At 31.8% G+C, this 19622-nt stretch overlaps 1 protein-coding gene across 2 annotated transcripts in view; it reads right to left on the bottom strand.

Annotated features, from left to right (window-relative positions):
- The window catches only part of LOC134714509 (thrombospondin type-1 domain-containing protein 4-like), a 53077-nt gene extending 34101 nt beyond the window's left edge, over window positions 1-18976 (bottom strand). The window contains exons 1-2 of one of the 2 annotated variants that reach the window (XM_063575807.1): window positions 18496-18976; window positions 7624-7699 (exon numbers count right to left, since the gene is read on the bottom strand). In XM_063575807.1, the coding sequence (XP_063431877.1) occupies window positions 7624-7699; window positions 18496-18509 (90 nt within the window). In that variant the 5' untranslated portion in view covers window positions 18510-18976. Of the gene's footprint in view, window positions 1-7623; window positions 7700-17290; window positions 17407-18495 lie in introns of those variants that run through there. The other variant, XM_063575808.1, reaches the window with a different exon arrangement.
- Between the last annotated feature and the right edge of the window lie 646 nt (window positions 18977-19622).

The following is a 19622-nucleotide window of genomic DNA, read 5'->3' as shown; positions in this document are numbered from 1 at the left end:
TTCTATATGTACAATGTAAAGAAATATTATAAAAAATAAAACGTCAAATCATTACTTAAAAACTTCTTATTCATATGCTCAATGTCACCATAACCAACGTCTAGAGCTATATATCTTTTTATAAAGAATAGCTAAGTCTTTGTTTACATTTTTATATTATCCTCTAAGGATGTTATTAGCAATTATTTGAATATAACAACTTAATAATTCAATTTTTCAGACGCCTAACCTGCAGGAACCCTAGTGCAGATAGATATGAACAGTACAACAAATAACTTTGCTTAAAGTACATTTCAGTAGATGGCCACGTTCCAGCAAATTAATTCCAAAATTATCTGTTAAACACATTAGCATATTTTGTCATAATGTCAGCATCGCGATATACGAAGTTACTTGACAAATAAACAGCAGAGCCAAAGAAATATGCCCTTGAAGACGTATTGAATGATCTGAAAGTTGTTTTTAATAGAAGTTATGGTAAGAATGCAAGGAAACATGTATAAACAATAACAGAAATACAACTATTGACTTTTCCTAAGCCTTAACGATAATTTTAAGAATCGATCGAGGGTATAAAAAGTATTTCTGTGATTCGAGATTTGAACATAAATTGTGCGCCGACATAAACAGACACAACAAAACACACACATTAATTGTCTACATAAAATGTAATTGTACAGCTACTTGAAAGATTAACAGATTGATAGTGTCTATAAAAATGTAAACAATCACCTATATACAGTAAACTGTATAGGTCCTTTTATATGGCTCTTGAATTCTTTCGGTTTTATATATCCAGCTTTCGAGTATTCGACTTTGAGTGTTCCTGATGGAGTTAAATCCAGAAAACATTTTGGGCGTATGAAATTTATTAAGTATTGCTTCAATTTTTTTCTTCAACATATGCATTTTGTATAATAATGCTTCTTATTTATTCTTTTTAATCAGACAATGTCACTTTTATTATAATATTTCTGCAATTTACAAGATCACAAATGAATGATTGCTACAGAAACATTAACTTGCGATGCTGTGATGACACATTGATGTGATACACAATCTAAAAAAAATCCTCATCTCTTTTGAAAATACATCACAATAACTCCACAGTAATTGCGATATAAAAAAGTACTCATTTCGAAAAGTATAAAACAAATGCAAGAGTAAATGTGGCTCTGTTTTCGGGATTTTTTTTTAATAATAATACCGAATTAAAAGCTGTACCGGTATTTAAAACGAGGGAGTCCATAAACTTGACAATTCAAACGTTGGCCTAAATGAACCAACGGAATAAATGAAAAACAACTGACTTGGTACTTGGAAAATGTAAACGAAACCTGGTTTGATATCTAGCTTAAACCGAGAGTATCACCAGCTTAGTAGTCAGCACTTCGGTGTTGACATGAATATCAATTATATGGTCATTTTTATAAATTTCCAGTAACAAATCTTTGATTTTTTCGAAAAACTAAGGATTTTCTTAACCCAGTTATATATAGATTATCGTAGTCGTATTTGGTACAACTTTTTAGAATTTTAAGTCCTCAATGCTCTTCAACTTTGTACTTGTTTGTCTTTAGAACTGTTTTGATTTGAACGCCACTGATGAGTCTTGTGAAGACGAACGAGCGTATTAAATCATAATACTGGTACCTTTGATAACTATTAACATCTCACTTGTAGGACAGTCGTTCATAGTTACATTACATTGACAAAAGAGGATTCGCTTGTGGTGAATCAAGATCAGTCCAGTCTATTTGCAGACCGGTTAGAAGATGACACCAACCAGTGAAGCATATACTCCTTAATATTAAGGATCAATTTTATTATACAAAAGTTTTGAGTTTTTTCCCGTTTTGGTGTGAGACCTGGGTTCGTATTTGCTTAATCAATTTATGACTATTGAACATCGATATACTTCTGTTGTCTTTCTTTATATAATTATAGACTCCATAATATTTTCTGTTCATGTCAGTTCGACGGAGTGGATGCAAGGGATATGAATACTGCCTTTAAAATATAGAATAAAGACTATGGATAAAGACGTACTACGTTTATACTGATTCTTTGTTCGAAAACGATTGAAAACATTTTTTTTACTGTCTATGCTTAATGCAAATAATTTGCAAAACAAATGTGCAAACTTAAAAGAACTAGAACATGTACTGAAGATGATATTATTAAAATGCTGGACTTTTTGATCAACAATATATTTGTTGAGTTTGGAGGACTTATATTTCAACAGACAGTCGGTATTCCAATGGGTACTAACTGTGCACCCCTGCTGGCTGATTTGTTTTTGTATTCGTATGAAGCAGAATTTATTCAGAACCTTCTAAAAGACAAAAAGAAACAGCACCTTGCGAAATTCTTTAATTTTACTTTCCGATATATTGATGATGTTTTATCATTGAACAACCCATACTTTAGCCAATACTTACATCTCATATATCCCAGTGAACTTGAAATTAGGGATACTACTGATACTAGAAGGACTGCTTCATACCTTGATCTTTTCCTCAATATTGACGTATATGGACGACTTCACACGAAAATCTATGATAAACGGGACGATTTCAACTTCCCAATTATCAATTTCCCATTTCACAGCAGTAACATACCCTCTGCCCCTTCGTATGGTGTTTACATATCATAATTGATACGTTATTCACGTGCTTGTTCACACTATACGGACTTCATATACAGGAGTGTGCTCCTTACGCAGAAACTGCTCCAACAAAGTTACGAGGAGGACAGATTAAAATTGACACTCCGTAAATTTTATGGACACCATCACGAATTAGCGGATCCATATGATGTCTCTTTAACCAAACCAGCTAAGGACATTTTTACCACATGGTAGATTATGGTTTGTCATTATGTCGTCTAATCTTTGAATTACCAAACGTGACTTATTCCCGATTGTGACTGTTTTGCTGAATGTGAATTCGCATTACTATAAGACGTGTTTCTGTACTTGTTTATCCGAAATTCATGTATTTAGTTTACTTGTTTAATGTTATATTTGTAATTCTCATCGGATTTTGTCAAATGTGTTGACGTCTTTTTTTATATTTAGGTGTTACTGATAGAAAAATTAATCACCGCCTCTTTATTAATGATATTAAATTTTGTACGATTATTTACGTTTGAAGTTAGATTCATAACAAACTGGACATATATATATATATTACAGTTAATTGCTATTAATAAGTATTGCAATATGCATTTTGTTTAAATGAATTATCAGTATTTAGTTCTAATACAATCTTAAATCAATCCTAATTCTATCTCACTTTTGAATGATAATTTTTCATATGTGACGTCATGCTGTTTCTAAATTTCATAAATTCAAATGTGGCATAACGTTTGTGCCTTTTCGCCATCGTATGTGACGTCACATTTTTTTAATTACGTTGACGCCTGGACTGATTCGGGTGTGTCTATTCTGTGATAAACTAAGCATTATGTATTCGGGTTTAGTTTTCTGTAATTAGTTAATACTTCATTTTCTTTATGTATATCTCTTTCATATTCATTTGATAAAATTTACTGTTTGCAATAGCATGAATTGTTCTATATAATAAGAATGTTCTTATCCCGGGCATAAAAACAATGCCGTATTTGGCGAAACATTTTCAACTTTTGATCTTCAGTGCTTTTCACTTTCGATCTTTTATATCTGGGCGTCACTGGTGAGTCTTGTGTGGACAAGGCGCGTTTTTTGCGTATTGAATTTTAAACCTGATGCTTTTTGTTATCTATTAATCATGTTTTTCTTTGTCTAATATGTTCTATTTATTTGTATTGTAGTCCTGTAATATTATGTTGTCATTTCAATGTTATATTTAACTTTGCCATTAAAGTGCGAGGTTTGGCATGCCACAAAACCAGGTTCAACCCACCACTTTTATTCCCCTTTAAAAGTGTCATGTACCAAGTCAGGAAGATGGCCATTGTTATATTATTGTTCGTTTCTGTGTGTGTTGCATTTTAACGTTGAGTCGTTTGTGTTTTCTCTTACTTTTGAGATATTGAGATAAGACGTGGCACGGTACTTGTCTATCCCAAATTCATGTATTTAGTTTTCATGTTATATTTGTTATTCTCGTGGTGTTTTGTCTGATGCTTGGTCCGTTTCTGTGTGTGTTGCGTTTCGGTGTTGTGTCCTTGTTCTCCTCTTATATTTGGTGCGTTTCCCTCTGTTTTGGTTTGTTGCCCCGATTTTGTTTTTTGTCCATGGATTTGTGAGTTTTGAACAGCGGTATACTACTGTTGCCTTTATTTAAAACCAATTGTGTCATTTACAAAAAGCGACTTGACAAATTGTGTTGACTTTTAACAAAAGAAAATGGGTACTTGAGCTAGTCAATCATAATGTCTTTTATCTTTCTAAAGAATTTCCATGTGTTGATTACCCAAACGGATATTGAAAGAATGGCCGATTCTGGCAATTTTTGACAATTTAATAAATTAGAAAAGAAAAAAAGAAAAAAGAAAAAAGACAATTTCGTGAAATTGTTAGCATAATATTGACCAATCTTCATGTCGAGCATTGTTTTCCAAGGTACATTAATCCTCTATTGGGAAATTATACGCCAAGTATTACCTCATATTACTGAAGAGTATATGTTGAACAGGTTAATGTCATGTATTCTGTATCGATTGGAAGCGAATTGTCTGAACGGAGCTTGATGTTCACCAGTGAATATATTCAAATAAATAATGAACGACTTGTTGTATGTGACATGTTGATTTACTTTTATGTCTTTCAAGATCTGTTTTGATTAGTAAAAAGTAAAAAAAAAACAACCTCCGAGTAAAATTCATATCGGCAATTCTATTATCGAAGATAATAACAAAACTGAAGTATATAAAACGAATGGAAAGCAATTATATTCCCGACTTGATAAACCACGATCAAATGAATAAAAGAGGATATAGGGTGAACGTCAGTGAGACCCCAACGATTAAAACCAAAATGTATTATGTTTTGATTACAATGTTTCAGTGGTTTTCCAATACTATAAAGCTGCCATTTTTTAATGGTAGAGAATCTGAGGAACTAGGGGCGTTAATGTCGATTCATAAAAGTTTACAAATCAATAAGCAAAGACATAAACGTTATAACTTCCAGTTACAATAACATTAAATAAAGTAATATATTCCGGAAATAAGAATCTTATCTGTTCACCAATATTCATTTTATTATTATGCTTAGGATTTTCTAACATGGAATTATGAAGATCAAGAACAGATATATCAACAACTGGCGAGCACATGTAAAAGAATAAGAGGTAGATTGGCATTATTATAGCCTTAATTATCAAACATAACGATCTCTTCTGAAGAAACAATTGATGATTATCTCTCTGCTACGTTGAAATAGATAAATTGTTCAATCATTTCTTAATAACTTTAACTTTAGGTCCTTTCTGTTTCATGGTTCGATGAAAAGATGCAATCGGCTTATCAGATATTTTACCACCGAAATATGCAACTGAAATGTAGTTCAAGATAATCTTTTTGAACAGGCGATTGGTGAAAGTTAAAAAAAAATTATTCAGTTGAAATTGTTTCTTAACAGAAGACGTATTTACATTTTAAGATAAACCCATCGTCTGAACTGTGTATACAAATGATTTGATGGATTGTTTTATTATTATGTTAATATGTAATATCAAGATTATGTGATGTGTATCTATTGGATATCTTTACGAAAGGTGCCCATAAATTTGTCACCAACCTAGAACTACAAAACGAAATCTTGAATCCTATCAGATTATCAATTACCTTCAAAAATACATATTCAATTACCCCTATAATGGTATAAATAACGATGATATAAGTGAATTCTATCTGGTTCGACAACCCTGCTTATATACATAATGTATACTTTACATAATAAAGTGATCATGAACCTGTCGAATTGAGTGCAAATAAATACGTGTAAGGCATTTTAACACGTCGTCCAACTTACATGCACATGTAATTCAGTGCCTTTATCATCTGTATATGAGTTGTATCAGGATTTAAAACTGATATTTATAATGTTTAACACTTGTAGAAGTACATATATATATAACTTTATGCTAACTTTCCATATTTTTCATTTCCATAACTTTTAAAACGTATGAAAATTGTACAACCGTCACAAAATAACATTTTTCGACAAATAAATGAAATGAATAATAAAATTTAATGAAACCTATAATGTATCAAACATATTAATATGTGTATTATAAACGTCAATCAACCCTTGGTAATGTTGTAATTAAAATGGGATGTCTATCTTTCAGCCTTGTATAATTGAAATATATTACATACATTTTATATACATGCATTTCAACGGAAACAAATACATGTTATAAACAATCACATTCTGTCATTGAGGAAAAAACAAATCCGGGTTGCAAACTAAAACTGAGGGGAACACATCAAATATAAGAGGAGAACAACGATACAACAGAAACACAACACTAAAATACAACTCACACAGAAACAAACTATAATGGGTAAATTACTCTTTTGTGACTATTTGTAAAAACAATAAACAACCAGGACCATTTTCCAAGGAAGACGCAAGTCAAAATTGATATGCTTAATTTTAGACATGAACACAGAGCTTAAAGAAAACGTAACTGAGAATCTGAAAGGAGTAAGTTCGGTAAGGGCCATATTTGGCCCCAATTATAAAGTTCATAGTTATAAGACAATAAATGTTTTAAGTTGCCTTAAAGACATGTTAGAAAGTTAAAGAGAACTGTTTTTGTCAAAGTTTAAATCTAACACGTTGATTTTTACATCCAAAAAAGGTCAAAATCAGGGATTTTGGTGAAATTTGACAAAATCAGCTAGATTTCAACCAAATGAAGGACCAGGAAACATAGGGCGCAGGCGTCGACAAGCTTAAGATTCAAAAAAGACATGTGAAATGTCTTCACAAACATTATTTTAAAAGATCTTTATTGTCGACGCATGCGCTCTATGTTTCCTGTCCAATTATCTATGGAAATTTACCCATTTTCATTGATTTTTCGTGAAAAATCGATATGAGTACAACTTGTGACGTCATAATGAAACACAGAAACGTAAAATGTTCAACAAAATGGTTTATATCCTAGCTAGTCAATGTATTAGCTGTAATTTATCGTGATATTGGTCGATAAATCTGAATTTGAACTTTACGCTAAAAAAGGGGGCCATTTTAGGACCTTATCGAACATACTCCTTTGTCAGCTAGAGTTTTTATAAAATACTCATCAAAGATACTAAACAGATTTATGTAATAAAACTATTTGATTGCCTAATGGATTGTTGAATTCTTATATTAAGTTTTATGCAGGAAAAGCAAATATAACTGTTAACCAATTAGTGCACTGTATTCCAGATAAATGTTTTTGTAACTGATGGGTATTTAAGATGTGTCGAGGTACAGGGTATATAACCTGTTTTTGAAAATTAGTTATTTTTGTTTGAATTTTTCTCAGAGTTTAGTATTTTTGTGATTCTTCCTTTTAAAGCAACTCAAGTTTACAAAATAAAACTAAATCTATATATAACAGTATAAGTCCACATAAATTACTTTTTAAGATTTGTACAGTCCAGATCTAAGGCACCTACCTTTCTTCTTGCTTCTGTATGATCCACGAGATGAAGAAGAGATATGCATCCAATATACACTAGCATAAAACTATACCTGAAAACAAATATAAAAAAACGTTAGTTGTATATTACTAAATCGAAAGCTGTTGATTCCCTATAGGTATAATGATATACATTACTTAAGTATAAGTCACGAATGACTGGAAAATAGAGGTTGCAAAAGAGGGACGAAAGATACCAAAGGGACAGTCAAATCATAAATCCAAAACAAACCGACAACGCCATGGCTAAAAATGAAAAAGACAAACAGAAAAACAATAGTACACATGACACAACATAGAAAACTAAAGAATAAACAACACGAACCCCACCAAAAACTAGGGATGATCTCATTTGCTCCGGAAGGGTAAGCAGATCCTGCTCCACATGCGGCACCCGTCGTGTTGCTTATGTGATTACAAATCCGGTAAATAGTCTAATTCGGTAGGTCACATTCATGAAAGGGAAGGGGATTGTAGTTACGACGTAAGAAACATATCCGATATCATTTGTGAAACGGTTATTCCATAATGGTCAACCAACTCGTGATGGCGTCCGTAAAATTTACGAAGGGATGATTTCAACTTTACCATTTGGAACTCTTGGTTTAATAGCTTCCTTGTGAGCAGTCACCCCCTATCAAGAAAATCATAATAGGAAATGCAAGCACGGGAATATTGTATCATTTGGGAGATATATACCCCGTATGCAGGTGCTGCTGGAATGTTGCTACTTAGAAATGGAAAGTTCACAATTGGAAAGCTGAAATCATCTCTTTTGTCGTAAAGTTTTGTTTTCAACCGACCCTCATTGTCAATTTCTAGATGTAAGTCAAGATATGAAGCCGACTTAACTGTATTTGTAGTATCCTTTATCGCCAATTCGATGGGATAGATGCGTTCCAAATAGTCACCAAATTTTGAATTGTTTGTTGAAAGAACGTCATCTGTATAGCGGAAAGTAGAGTTAAAGGATATTGCTAACTTCTTATCTTTCTTCCTAAGAAGTTCCTGCATGAAGTCAGCCTCATAATAATAAAGAAACAAGTCGTGTCTATACAATGTACGAAATAAAGGCAACAGTAGTATACCGATGTTCGAAATTCATAAATCGATTGAGAAAAAAAAAACAAATACTAAGCGTCTTAATAAAAGCAACAACACGTACTGATCATAAGTGACGTATTAGAAACAGCGTGACATCTGTTTTCAAACAAAGAGTTTAGAAAAGAAGCACAGACAACTGCAGTTACCATTTATGAATGAATTTGACATACACAAAAATGTACAGGACTAAAACGCAATACGGTTTTACCTTTAATTTTCCCTTTGTAGTACTTCAAACTAAGGTTATTATAAGTATACAAAGATGATTTTATTTATACAAACAGATTCTAGTTATTCTAGGCAATAATTGTTTTGCAACTAACAATTCGCCTTTTAAACAATAAACATTGCCTCGTTTGTTATAATGTAAATTTTCTAAAGTGTTTATTGAAAAATTGTTAGTAGTAAACCCTCAATCGAAATGGTCTTGAATTAGTGATGTACAACAGCCTACGATAAATATTATACGAGAGGTAAAATGTTTATTATCAGCAAAATCCTGTCCTCCTCCTTTTCCCAGGTTTGATACAGTTCAATAAATAGTTTGGTAAATTATGTAATTGATATAAGCATATATTGTCAAAAGACACTTTACGCTTGGTTCTTTTTCCTTCGAAGAGTCAAAAAAGTAAAATTCCAACAAAATATCGAGCTCCAAGGAAAATTCAAATCGGAAAGTCTTTTAGCATATTGCAACCGGGTTCACTTGTATGACAGTGGTATAAAATTCGATTGTATCGACAACAATGTGTGAACAAAACAAACAGAATTATAGGAATAGAAGTAAAAAAGGGGTATAACAGTCAACATTGTACCATTATTGGAACTCTATTTATGCTACCCCGGTATTCCCTTTAGCATAGACAATCAATTACTCTTTTCTTAACTACACGGAAATTTTGATCGAATTGCACTGCTTTATCAAAAATTAAGGTAAAGCATTAAAATCGGGTTACTTTTTACCTGTTATTACGCAATTTCCAATAATGTCTACCTATTAGATGAGCCATATCATTTTCTTCTAATTTGAAGATTTATTTCTCCCTGAAGTACTCATAGTGCAGCAAGTTGCATAATGTTGTTGTTTCTGTGCATAATGATTCTGGCAGAATTAAATCAGTTGTTCGAAGGAGTAGTAAATGGGAGAATTTGAAGAAACACTCAAAGACAAAATAGATACTTATACCCTTAATTCACTAATTATAAACGATGACTGCGCTTTAACTGGTACATACTTTCGGCAATTGCCAATTCATGTACTATTTATAGATAAAATAGTACTTTATAACGAGATCCGACAATTGTTGGTTTTCAGATGTTTCAATTCAGTTTAGGTACAATGTTAATAATATAATTAAAATGCCCGAATAATTGCTTAGTGAAATCTTAAGTGTATTATATTCTTCTTTTGAAATACGCAGCCTGCCAATTTACTTGTACGTCAATATTAACATTGAATCTAAATATATTGATGACACAAATTAATGACACCTTTCTGAATTTTAAGAATAAACTGAATGCTCCCTTGTCAGAAAAAGCCATCAAACCGTCAATTAAATTTCTAACTTTGTTCAGTATTATTGTAGTTTTATTATCACAGAAGTAGGAATGGTATTTATTGTCGTTGGTATTCAAGAAGAATGCCCATTCAATGCCACCTTTTAAACTACTAAAAATTTACATTAATTGAACATCAAACTGGTCATCCAATTCTTAACACCATACGATGGTCTACGATCTTCACAAAATGTTGTAAATAATGAATGAATATATGTTAGTAGTTCGAGTGGATCGTGACGAATACCCACTCTTTGAAGTTGTATATATCTAACTAGGTTGTCATCAATACATGTACGATAATATATAATTGGTAAAATTTCGCGATAATGTACTATTTCAAAGACGACATCGTGCAAATTTAAACACCAATCATATTCTTTACATAAAGTTTCCTTAAAACTATGAAGAAGGATGTGCTGGTTAAATATCGCGACTGCGTACAACTCAGCGACGAAATCGCTTATAATTGTATGCAAAAAGCAACAGTAGTATACCGGTGTTCAAAGTCATACATAAATCGATTGATAAATCTGGATTACAAACTATAAACCGAGAAAAACACATCAAATATGAGAGGAAATCAAAGAAACAACCAAAGTGCAACACAAATAAACGTCAACACACACAGCAACGAACTATTTGATAACAACGGCCATATTCATGACTTGGTACAGGACATTTTAACAAACACAAAAAAATAGTGGGTTGAGCTTGATTTAAATGGCTTACCAAACCTCCCGCTTTACAACAATATAAAAATGTGTTGCTAAAATGGCACACTACCTGACAGAATTACAACATAAACATCACACGCATAAACATTCATGACAGAGAAACGCACAAACAACTATAGTCGCCGTCAGCTAAAATTCGTAGCGGTTATCGGCTAAAATAATCTAAACTATCAATCGCGTTCACTCGAGATATAGGTTTTATCATTCCATTCATAAATCGCAAAAAGAAAAACCACTACTGACCTACCTTTAAAGTGATCACACTGTAATAATCCTGACCTTCACATTTTCCAGAATGTTTTACATTGTAATTCCGCCATCTTCGTTTCTATGAGGATCATTTGTTTACATGTGAAATTCGTCACTTGCGCAGTTTCCTGAAATGTTCTTTTCATTGATGTGATGCGGTTTCCCGCCCTTTATGCAAATGTTATGAAATTGAACTCCACGGAAACACTTCCGGAAAAAACAATGGCGGATTACACCATTCAATATAGTCTTGGAAAATGTGAAGGTCAGGATTATCACAGTGCAATCACTTAACAGGTAGGTCAGTAGTGGTTTTTCTTTTTGCGATTTATGAATGGAATGATAAAACCTATATCTCGAGTGAACGCGATTGATAGTTTAGATTATTTTAACCGATAACCGCTACGAATTTTAGCTGACGGCGACTATAATATAGTAGTAGATACAACATGCAAACCGCGAAACAACGACGAACAGGACCAGGACAGTCGTATACTAGTATACTCAAATATCTGCTTTCTAATGCACCAAATATATGATATTTCAGAAGTTTCAGGAGAAACTCTGATGTTAAAAAAAGTCCTTGTATAAAGTTTTCCAACAATATCTAAATAATTGTCGACATAAATTGGTCAGGTGTTGGTTATGTATCCGAAAAAAGACTTGACATTGATTTGGTGCAGTGAATGCAATGCGTCCTAATCGTTTTTCTTGGTTATCTTCTTTACTAACGCACAAACCTTAAAAAATTTGAAAGTCAGAGATACGTAAATACTCTGCAACGTTAGGAGCTATATAATGCATTCGATCGTAGGTATTTGCAGCTTACATGTTTTGAGGCTGAATTTTCAACCTATACCAACGCTCTCGTTTTAAATGAAAGTTCATACTGTAATTATTTATCAAGATTCATCCATATGACAGCTCCTATTAACTGATACATTTCTAACATTTTTTTCCGAATTTGAATGATTTTGATGCAGACAACAGTAACTCAAATCTATTAAACTTCATTTTTAACTATATAATACACGTATTCTACCCTTATGATATCTAAATTCTTTAAAATACGATTAGATACTAATTATAAATATAAGTACGCAATTGTGTCTATAATGACTGTAATCAAAACATGCCATAGTAATTAGGTTTTAAAAAACTTGTATTTTATACTGACTAAGAACTGTGTCTTATCATTAAGATAGACATAATTTTATTGACTCTTTGTATAATCAGCTTCATGCTTTCTTTATGCATACATTCACCTGTTTGAAGAACATTTCTCTTCAGAACAACAAGGCATAACCGATTTAATCTATCACTATAATGCAATTTTCAATGTATTAGATTACAAAAATACCAGAAATGCAAATTGTAGGCGTAAATATTTTGTTTACTTTACCTTTGCTTTCGTCATGTGATTCTAACTATTGTACTCATTATACCTAAAACCAGACCAAACTTTAAATTCTGCATTTTGCATTAGTAATATAAGCTTTAAAAACGGGCATAGGTGGTTCGGGGAGATTAATCGAAGACATAGGTATATGTAGCATGAATGATTACCATTTATTCAACACCGTCAACCGTGATTATAATAAACAATTAAGTTGATTTTTGTTGTTACTTCATTTACACCAAAAAGATATATAAGATGGTATAAAAACACCAAAACATCAAAACATGGACAAAAGAGAGAGAAAGAGAGAGAAAGAGAGAAAGAGAGAGAGAGAGAGATTGTAACAGTAGTTGATCAATAAAAATGGACAGAACATGTGTCAACTGATAATGCGATCGTGGTTCTAACACTCTTATATTACGTGTTATAGAAAGGGTATGAAAATTATTTTGCACATATAAGTAAAACTTTCATTTGAGAAGAAGGCAACACCTTACATAAACATTTCAAAATATTAATTGCAAATTCATAAAATCAAAATACATGATTCAAATGCTTTCATTAGAAAAGAGTAGGTGTATATTTACTCTGACCAAAAAAAAAAAGAGAAAAACACCTTCTTTTCAATAGGGACCTCCTACTTATCACTGTTAAATTTCGTCATTTGACTGGATTCGTAACTTTTAATTTCACAAATACCTTCTTCGTTCTATGTGTTCCAATAAACTCATCATAGATACCAGGACTAAATTTTATATATATACGCCAGACGCGCGTTTCGTCTACAAAAGACTCATGAATCAGTGACGCTCGAATCCAAAACGTTTTAAAAAAGCCAAATAAATTACAAAGTTGAAGAGCATTTGAGATCAATAATTCCTAAAAGTGTTGCCAAATACAGCTAAGGTAATCTTCAAATGGTATGAATAAAGTTGGAATTTTGGCTTTAGTTAAAACTGTCTATTTCAGTAAAAACCGGTTAAGAACGTGTGAATACCTTATACCAAATTAATCAATCAATAATCGTACTTAAAAAGTAAAATCACAAAAATACTGAACTTAGAGGAAAATCAGTTCGGAAAGTCCATAATCACATGGCAAAATCATTTAACAATACGCATCAAAAACGAATGGACAAGATCTGTCATATTCCTGACTTGGTGCAAGCATTTTCAAATGTAGAAAATGGTGGATTAAAGACATTGTGTTTCCCGTCGTAAACAAAACAACACTGCATAGATCGTGATTCGATGTCTTTTCGGTTATTGATTATACCATACATCTCATTTAGAATCATATTCAAAACAGTGTGGTCCTGGCCATTGATTGACGACCTAAATTATCCCATTGACTGGGACAGATTAGGTGAACGTTTGTCTGTAACGACCATTGCTCACTTCTTACTTATGATAGAATTTAAACTGTGGGGTCACCAAAGGTTCTTAACGCCTTTAATAATAAAATTATTCGAAAAATTATTCAGGAATAACCTTTATGTTTTGATTTATATTATTAATATAAATCAACACATCGTATTATTCCGGATTCGTTTTTCGAATTGCTTTATTTAGGTGTTGAGAACCTTTGGTGACCTCACAGATTGACTGTCTTTAACAAGTACATAGTGAGCAATGGTCGTTACAGACAAACGTTCACCTAATCTGTCCCAGTCAGTGGGATAATTTAGGTTGTCATTAAATGGCCAGGACCACACTGTTTTGAATATGATTCTATTTATATACACATGTATATAAATTTTTATATATATGTAATCCAAATATATTTGAAAATTTTAATATAATTTTCGTTGACGCTAGGACGTAGGTGGGAGTTTTCACAGCATACTTAATATTTAGAACTGATGTACATGTATTGTATTGTACAAACAATGAGTGCATGAATTTAGAAAGCCAGTGTTTGAACCATGAAATTGCAAAAAGAAAATCTTTGTAAGCGTTTAAGATTTTGGTTGATTTTATTGATGTATAATAATTGAGATCATATATTAATATTTTATCACTTTGATGTGATACATATTACGAAATTGACAAACAGTGTATATGACCTAATATAGCATATAGTCTTTGAACTTGTTATATATGATGCAAGACTTTGCCGAAAAATATATATTTCCCACAATAACATTTTGAATAAAACACCACGTAGCTAATAATCTTTTTCGGGACAACACCTGAAAATGATACTATTTTTGTTGGATTTTGCAATACAGATTTCTGTCATACATGTATATCTGACTATTTTATGAACATACCAAGAATGTTATTTCATACATTTGAAAACATTGTTTTTAAATAATTCCTGGGGTTTTGAAGTGCATTTTTCTTTAATTCGTTAAATGAAGAAATACGACTAAATAATTACTCAATATACTAATAGATCCATGGTAATTAAATGTACCACGTTTCGAGTCTCAAACATTTCAATTTAGGTGCAATACAATTTTATTTACTTTTAACTGAAAGTTAGCCAATTACCGTCACTTTTAATTTCATTTTAATTTCAAACTATTTTAATAAGGTTCATAAATATATACCAGGTTATAAAATTTAGCAAATGTTTATTGTCAAAGTTAGTGTAATTGTGACGTTTTATACATGTACAAACGAGCTTAAGTGTAATGAAACCTTTTATGTTCCACTTGCCTTCACTTGACTTAAATTTGGAACTTAACTGTACAGTAATTTAATAATAAAAAAAAAAAGTTATGTAATAGTCTACATGTTAATTTATAATATGTAAAACATGCAGACACAGTTTTTATAAAAATGGAATTGATTTTTTAAATATTTAATTCAGCATACTTCACAGTCCATGGCTTGATCTCACAGGTGATAATCTTCGAACGTGCCCAGAATATACAAACACATATCTGCTATATAGTTATTTCGATCCTTTACAAATAACAAATTGTAAATATTGTATTTGAATAAATCCTTTGACTATAAATTACATTTTTAGCATAAATATTTGCAGATTTTTTTCATATCGGTGATAAGTAAACATACGATTATTGTTTCCATATACGAAATATGTGTAAGTTATATTCATACAAATTGAAATAGAAAAAGTTACACTTTTAACTTTCATTTACAGCTAATGTATCGAAAAGAAGAATATTTAACACAGATTGGCATGTACAATGTAAAAAAATAAGTACATGTTTATTTAAGTAGGATTAAAGGGACCCTCCAGAGGCAACTAAAGAATACAAATAGAACGCACAGATCATAATAGTATAATAACATGGTATACATAGTTATCATAGCAGGTTTCATTGTATTAATAAAACATATCTATTTATTATATGCTTTAAATTCTATAGATATTTATCCACTGTTTTTACAGTCATGCATACTTTTTTCTTAATTTGACAGTTTAATACCTATAATTCGGATCTCTCCACGGGTTTAAACGTTTCCGAAGTACATGTCGGGCACCAGACTTTCAAATATAAAACCAATACATGTGTCGAGGATACCAGGTGGACATTGAAAAATCACAAGCCAAAGCTTTGGCAAAAAAAAACCCCAAGACAAGTCGGCAAACACTGCATAGAAAACCACAAGATACCAACTAACGTAAGAAACTTAATCATTGGTAATCCATGATAGGACCTTCATCGATACTTTCCCTGTAAACTGAACATCCAAATCGTACAGATGATTCAAATCTAGAATAGTGTCCCTCTAGTAGCTTTTAATGTATCTTTTAATATATTTGGTGTTTTAATATAGTTGGTGATAGTTGCAATGCTTTGCACACTTATGCTGTAAAGTTAAGGTACCCTCAAAATAAATAAGAAGTAATCAACTACAACAATAAAATAGGAATGTGTCAATGAGGAAACTTGCATATGAAGATTACGGGAAATAAAACGACGTGTAGATTTGTTTTACCAATTGAGCTATCAAAAACGAAACAACCGAGCGGTTTTTTATTCAGTCATCTGGAACGCTGAAAGCTGAATATTTTCAAGCCAAGGATGTATAATAATAGATCAGAAACAAATGAAGAACTATATTACAGGTTACTGCTCGGTGTGAGCCAAAGCTCCATGTTGAAGGCCGTACCTTTGCCATAATGGTTAACTTATACATATTGTTATTTGGATGGAGAGTTGTCTCATTGGCACTCACACCACATCTTCCTATATCTATTTAAAGAAAAATAAAATTGCCGAATCACAAAGTGTTAATTTATAACCAAATGAAACTGGAGTGTCATTTATGATCTTTCGAACTGTCTTAAGGCTCATTGTTGATGATACAATTGCCGTCAGTGACAGACAACCACATCTGATCGCTTACACTTTATAAATGATTAAGTCGCTGAGAGTGGGTCCGCTACTAAAGCTTAAAGCCAGCTATAAAAAGACATACCGAATCCTCTAACAATTCTAAACAGTGCAATCGAAAATCAATAGCGTGAAAAGTAAAATATGAATCTGACATATTAAAGACTTTGATATACTCCATATAAAAGCTTTTAAACTGCCGAATCATAATTCATTTGAATAAATTTGCCTTTTTAAAGACTGTAACTATCATCAAAGTTTTTTTACGCAGTTAAATACTTACATTTTGTATTTGAGGCTTTCAATGTCTGTTACAGAAAACGAAGTTTGCCAAAATACATATTGCTTTTGCTATTTGTGTATAATATATTGAACGTGTTATATAACCACTGACTGGAATTCATGATACATGATAATTAATTTCACACAGACAAGCGAACGTTGACACAACCATGTATAATAAAAAATAAGTATATTAAAGTAAAGCGTGTCCCTTTTTTGTATTTGATGTGCATTTATAAATTGACCTTCATTGCGTCATAATTAAAAGTGGATTGGAAGTAAATTAAAGATAGAAAAAGATACGTCATAAGTCAATGCTATGAGCAATCTTGATCTTCGCGAGTTTTACTTGGATCATCGCTAAAAACCCTCAAGCAACTACTAAGACGAAGAACATCATTAAAGAGCAAAAGGATTTGAATTTACTCTAAGAAGTTGAATAGGGCAAAATGTATGTCAATGTGCCCGGGAATTACGTCGAATTTCCCTTTTTGGTTTATTTCGGGAGAATGCACAGCAGTGATAAAAACGAAAGAGGCAAAAGTTTAGAAATCAGGCCAAAAATAGGATACAGCGCTTGTTGATGCTACATTGTACGCCCGGGACACGTTTGCCGCTTGCCAGTTTTTCTCATGGATTATCGCAAAAAAACCTGCAGTAACTTTTAATCGGAAGAATGGCAATACCTGCGACGTTTATGTTTTTTGTCGTTCATTAGTTATTCCTATAAATTCGATCGGTCTCGTGCATATCAACTTCATAATATCATCCTTAATTTTCATATATATGTTGTGTTTTACAGCTAAAAAAGACCATAACACAATTGCAAATAGTAATTTTAAGTTATTTTAACATCATTAATTATTTTATTTAACAAAAAGGCAAATAAAAGTTATTGTAACGACATAATCAAAGATTAAGGAGGATATATAGTTTCTCATATATAGACGTCGCTAATCTATATATTTATAACATGAAAAAACTCTCGTTTGAAAATCATTATATGCAAGAATTGTATAAAGATTATAATAAGGTTTAAAAACAGACATGCTAATATATAAGTAAATAAAACACATGTCCTGTTAACATGACATGCCTCAATACCTTCTTTCCGAACATGAATTAAAGTATGATCTGGTAATAAATTAGATAAAATCTAAACAACGAGTTATTGTTAAAAAGATATGTAGATTTATATTTACTTACCTAAAATATATCATTTTGTGTCTTTATTAATGTACATCCGAAAATCGAAATTAAAATCACAAAAATAAAATCAAGTAAGTTCTCTATGTAATAAAAATCTTATCTTAGTCATTTCACAAAGTATGAAATATGTTTGTCAATGTAAATATTAAAACACACTATTTTGCCTATAATCAACGAAATGTACCACATCAAAGTATGAAATTCGCCCCGATAGTTAGATACATCGTATTAATCCTGGGAGAAAGTTGAAGAGTCACTACGCCTGTTGCAATACTTAATGTTTAACTAACGCTCCAACACACACGATGGATGAGAGACTCCCCTTTATAACAACATACTATAACTTTCTCAACAATGTGAAAAAGGTTATGAAGTTTTTCTTTGTCGCAAAGGTCATCAAACAAGATATTTTCTACATCTAAAGGCTGTGCATAACCTTTACGTATTTGTTCACTTAATGAATGAACAATGTTGTTAAAGAAAAGGTGTGCCTTTTCAAGTCGGCGAATTATACAAATTAATTTGACGGAAGAATGAAGGTTTTCAGTCTACCTATAGTATCAGTAATTTATATATATATCATTTATAGGAAATGTGTGTAGGTTTTATATAAATTGGGAGTGGGTAAAGACCCAGAATAAAAAAAACATTATGAACTTATTGTATATGTGTAGAACTTTATGTTCCTTATATACATAAGAAATCAAATCAGATAAGCTAAGTAAATTTACACTTATCTAAGTATTTTAGTTACTTATTTAAGTCGGTGTATTATTAGACGGCAGAAAAAGGCAGACGATACCAAAGGGCCAACAATAAACAACTATTAGACTTAGTCAAATTCATCGTCGAAAAGATGACAACAAAACGCCAACCAAATGTCTATAAAACATTACACGGAAACCTATAGACTGTGCAATTCGAACCCTGCAAATAAACAGATTGATCTCAATTGTTCCGTAAAGCCTCGGTCACACCTTAAGGCGTCCGTTCGTGCTATCCGGTAAGGTGTGACCTAGACTTAAAAGATAGCATAAACTGCTCCCGATAGCTAAATCAGTCGTATTGTCCAAAGCAAGTCGAAAATAGGTTATTTAATGACATCGCAGTCGTTGCATACAGGA

The sequence above is a fragment of the Mytilus trossulus genome, chromosome 4 (genome assembly GCF_036588685.1).
Source record: "Mytilus trossulus isolate FHL-02 chromosome 4, PNRI_Mtr1.1.1.hap1, whole genome shotgun sequence".
Lineage (NCBI taxonomy): Eukaryota > Metazoa > Mollusca > Bivalvia > Mytilida > Mytilidae > Mytilus > Mytilus trossulus.
Note: the sequence above shows the minus strand (reverse complement) of the source record. Positions and strands in the feature narration are given on the sequence as shown.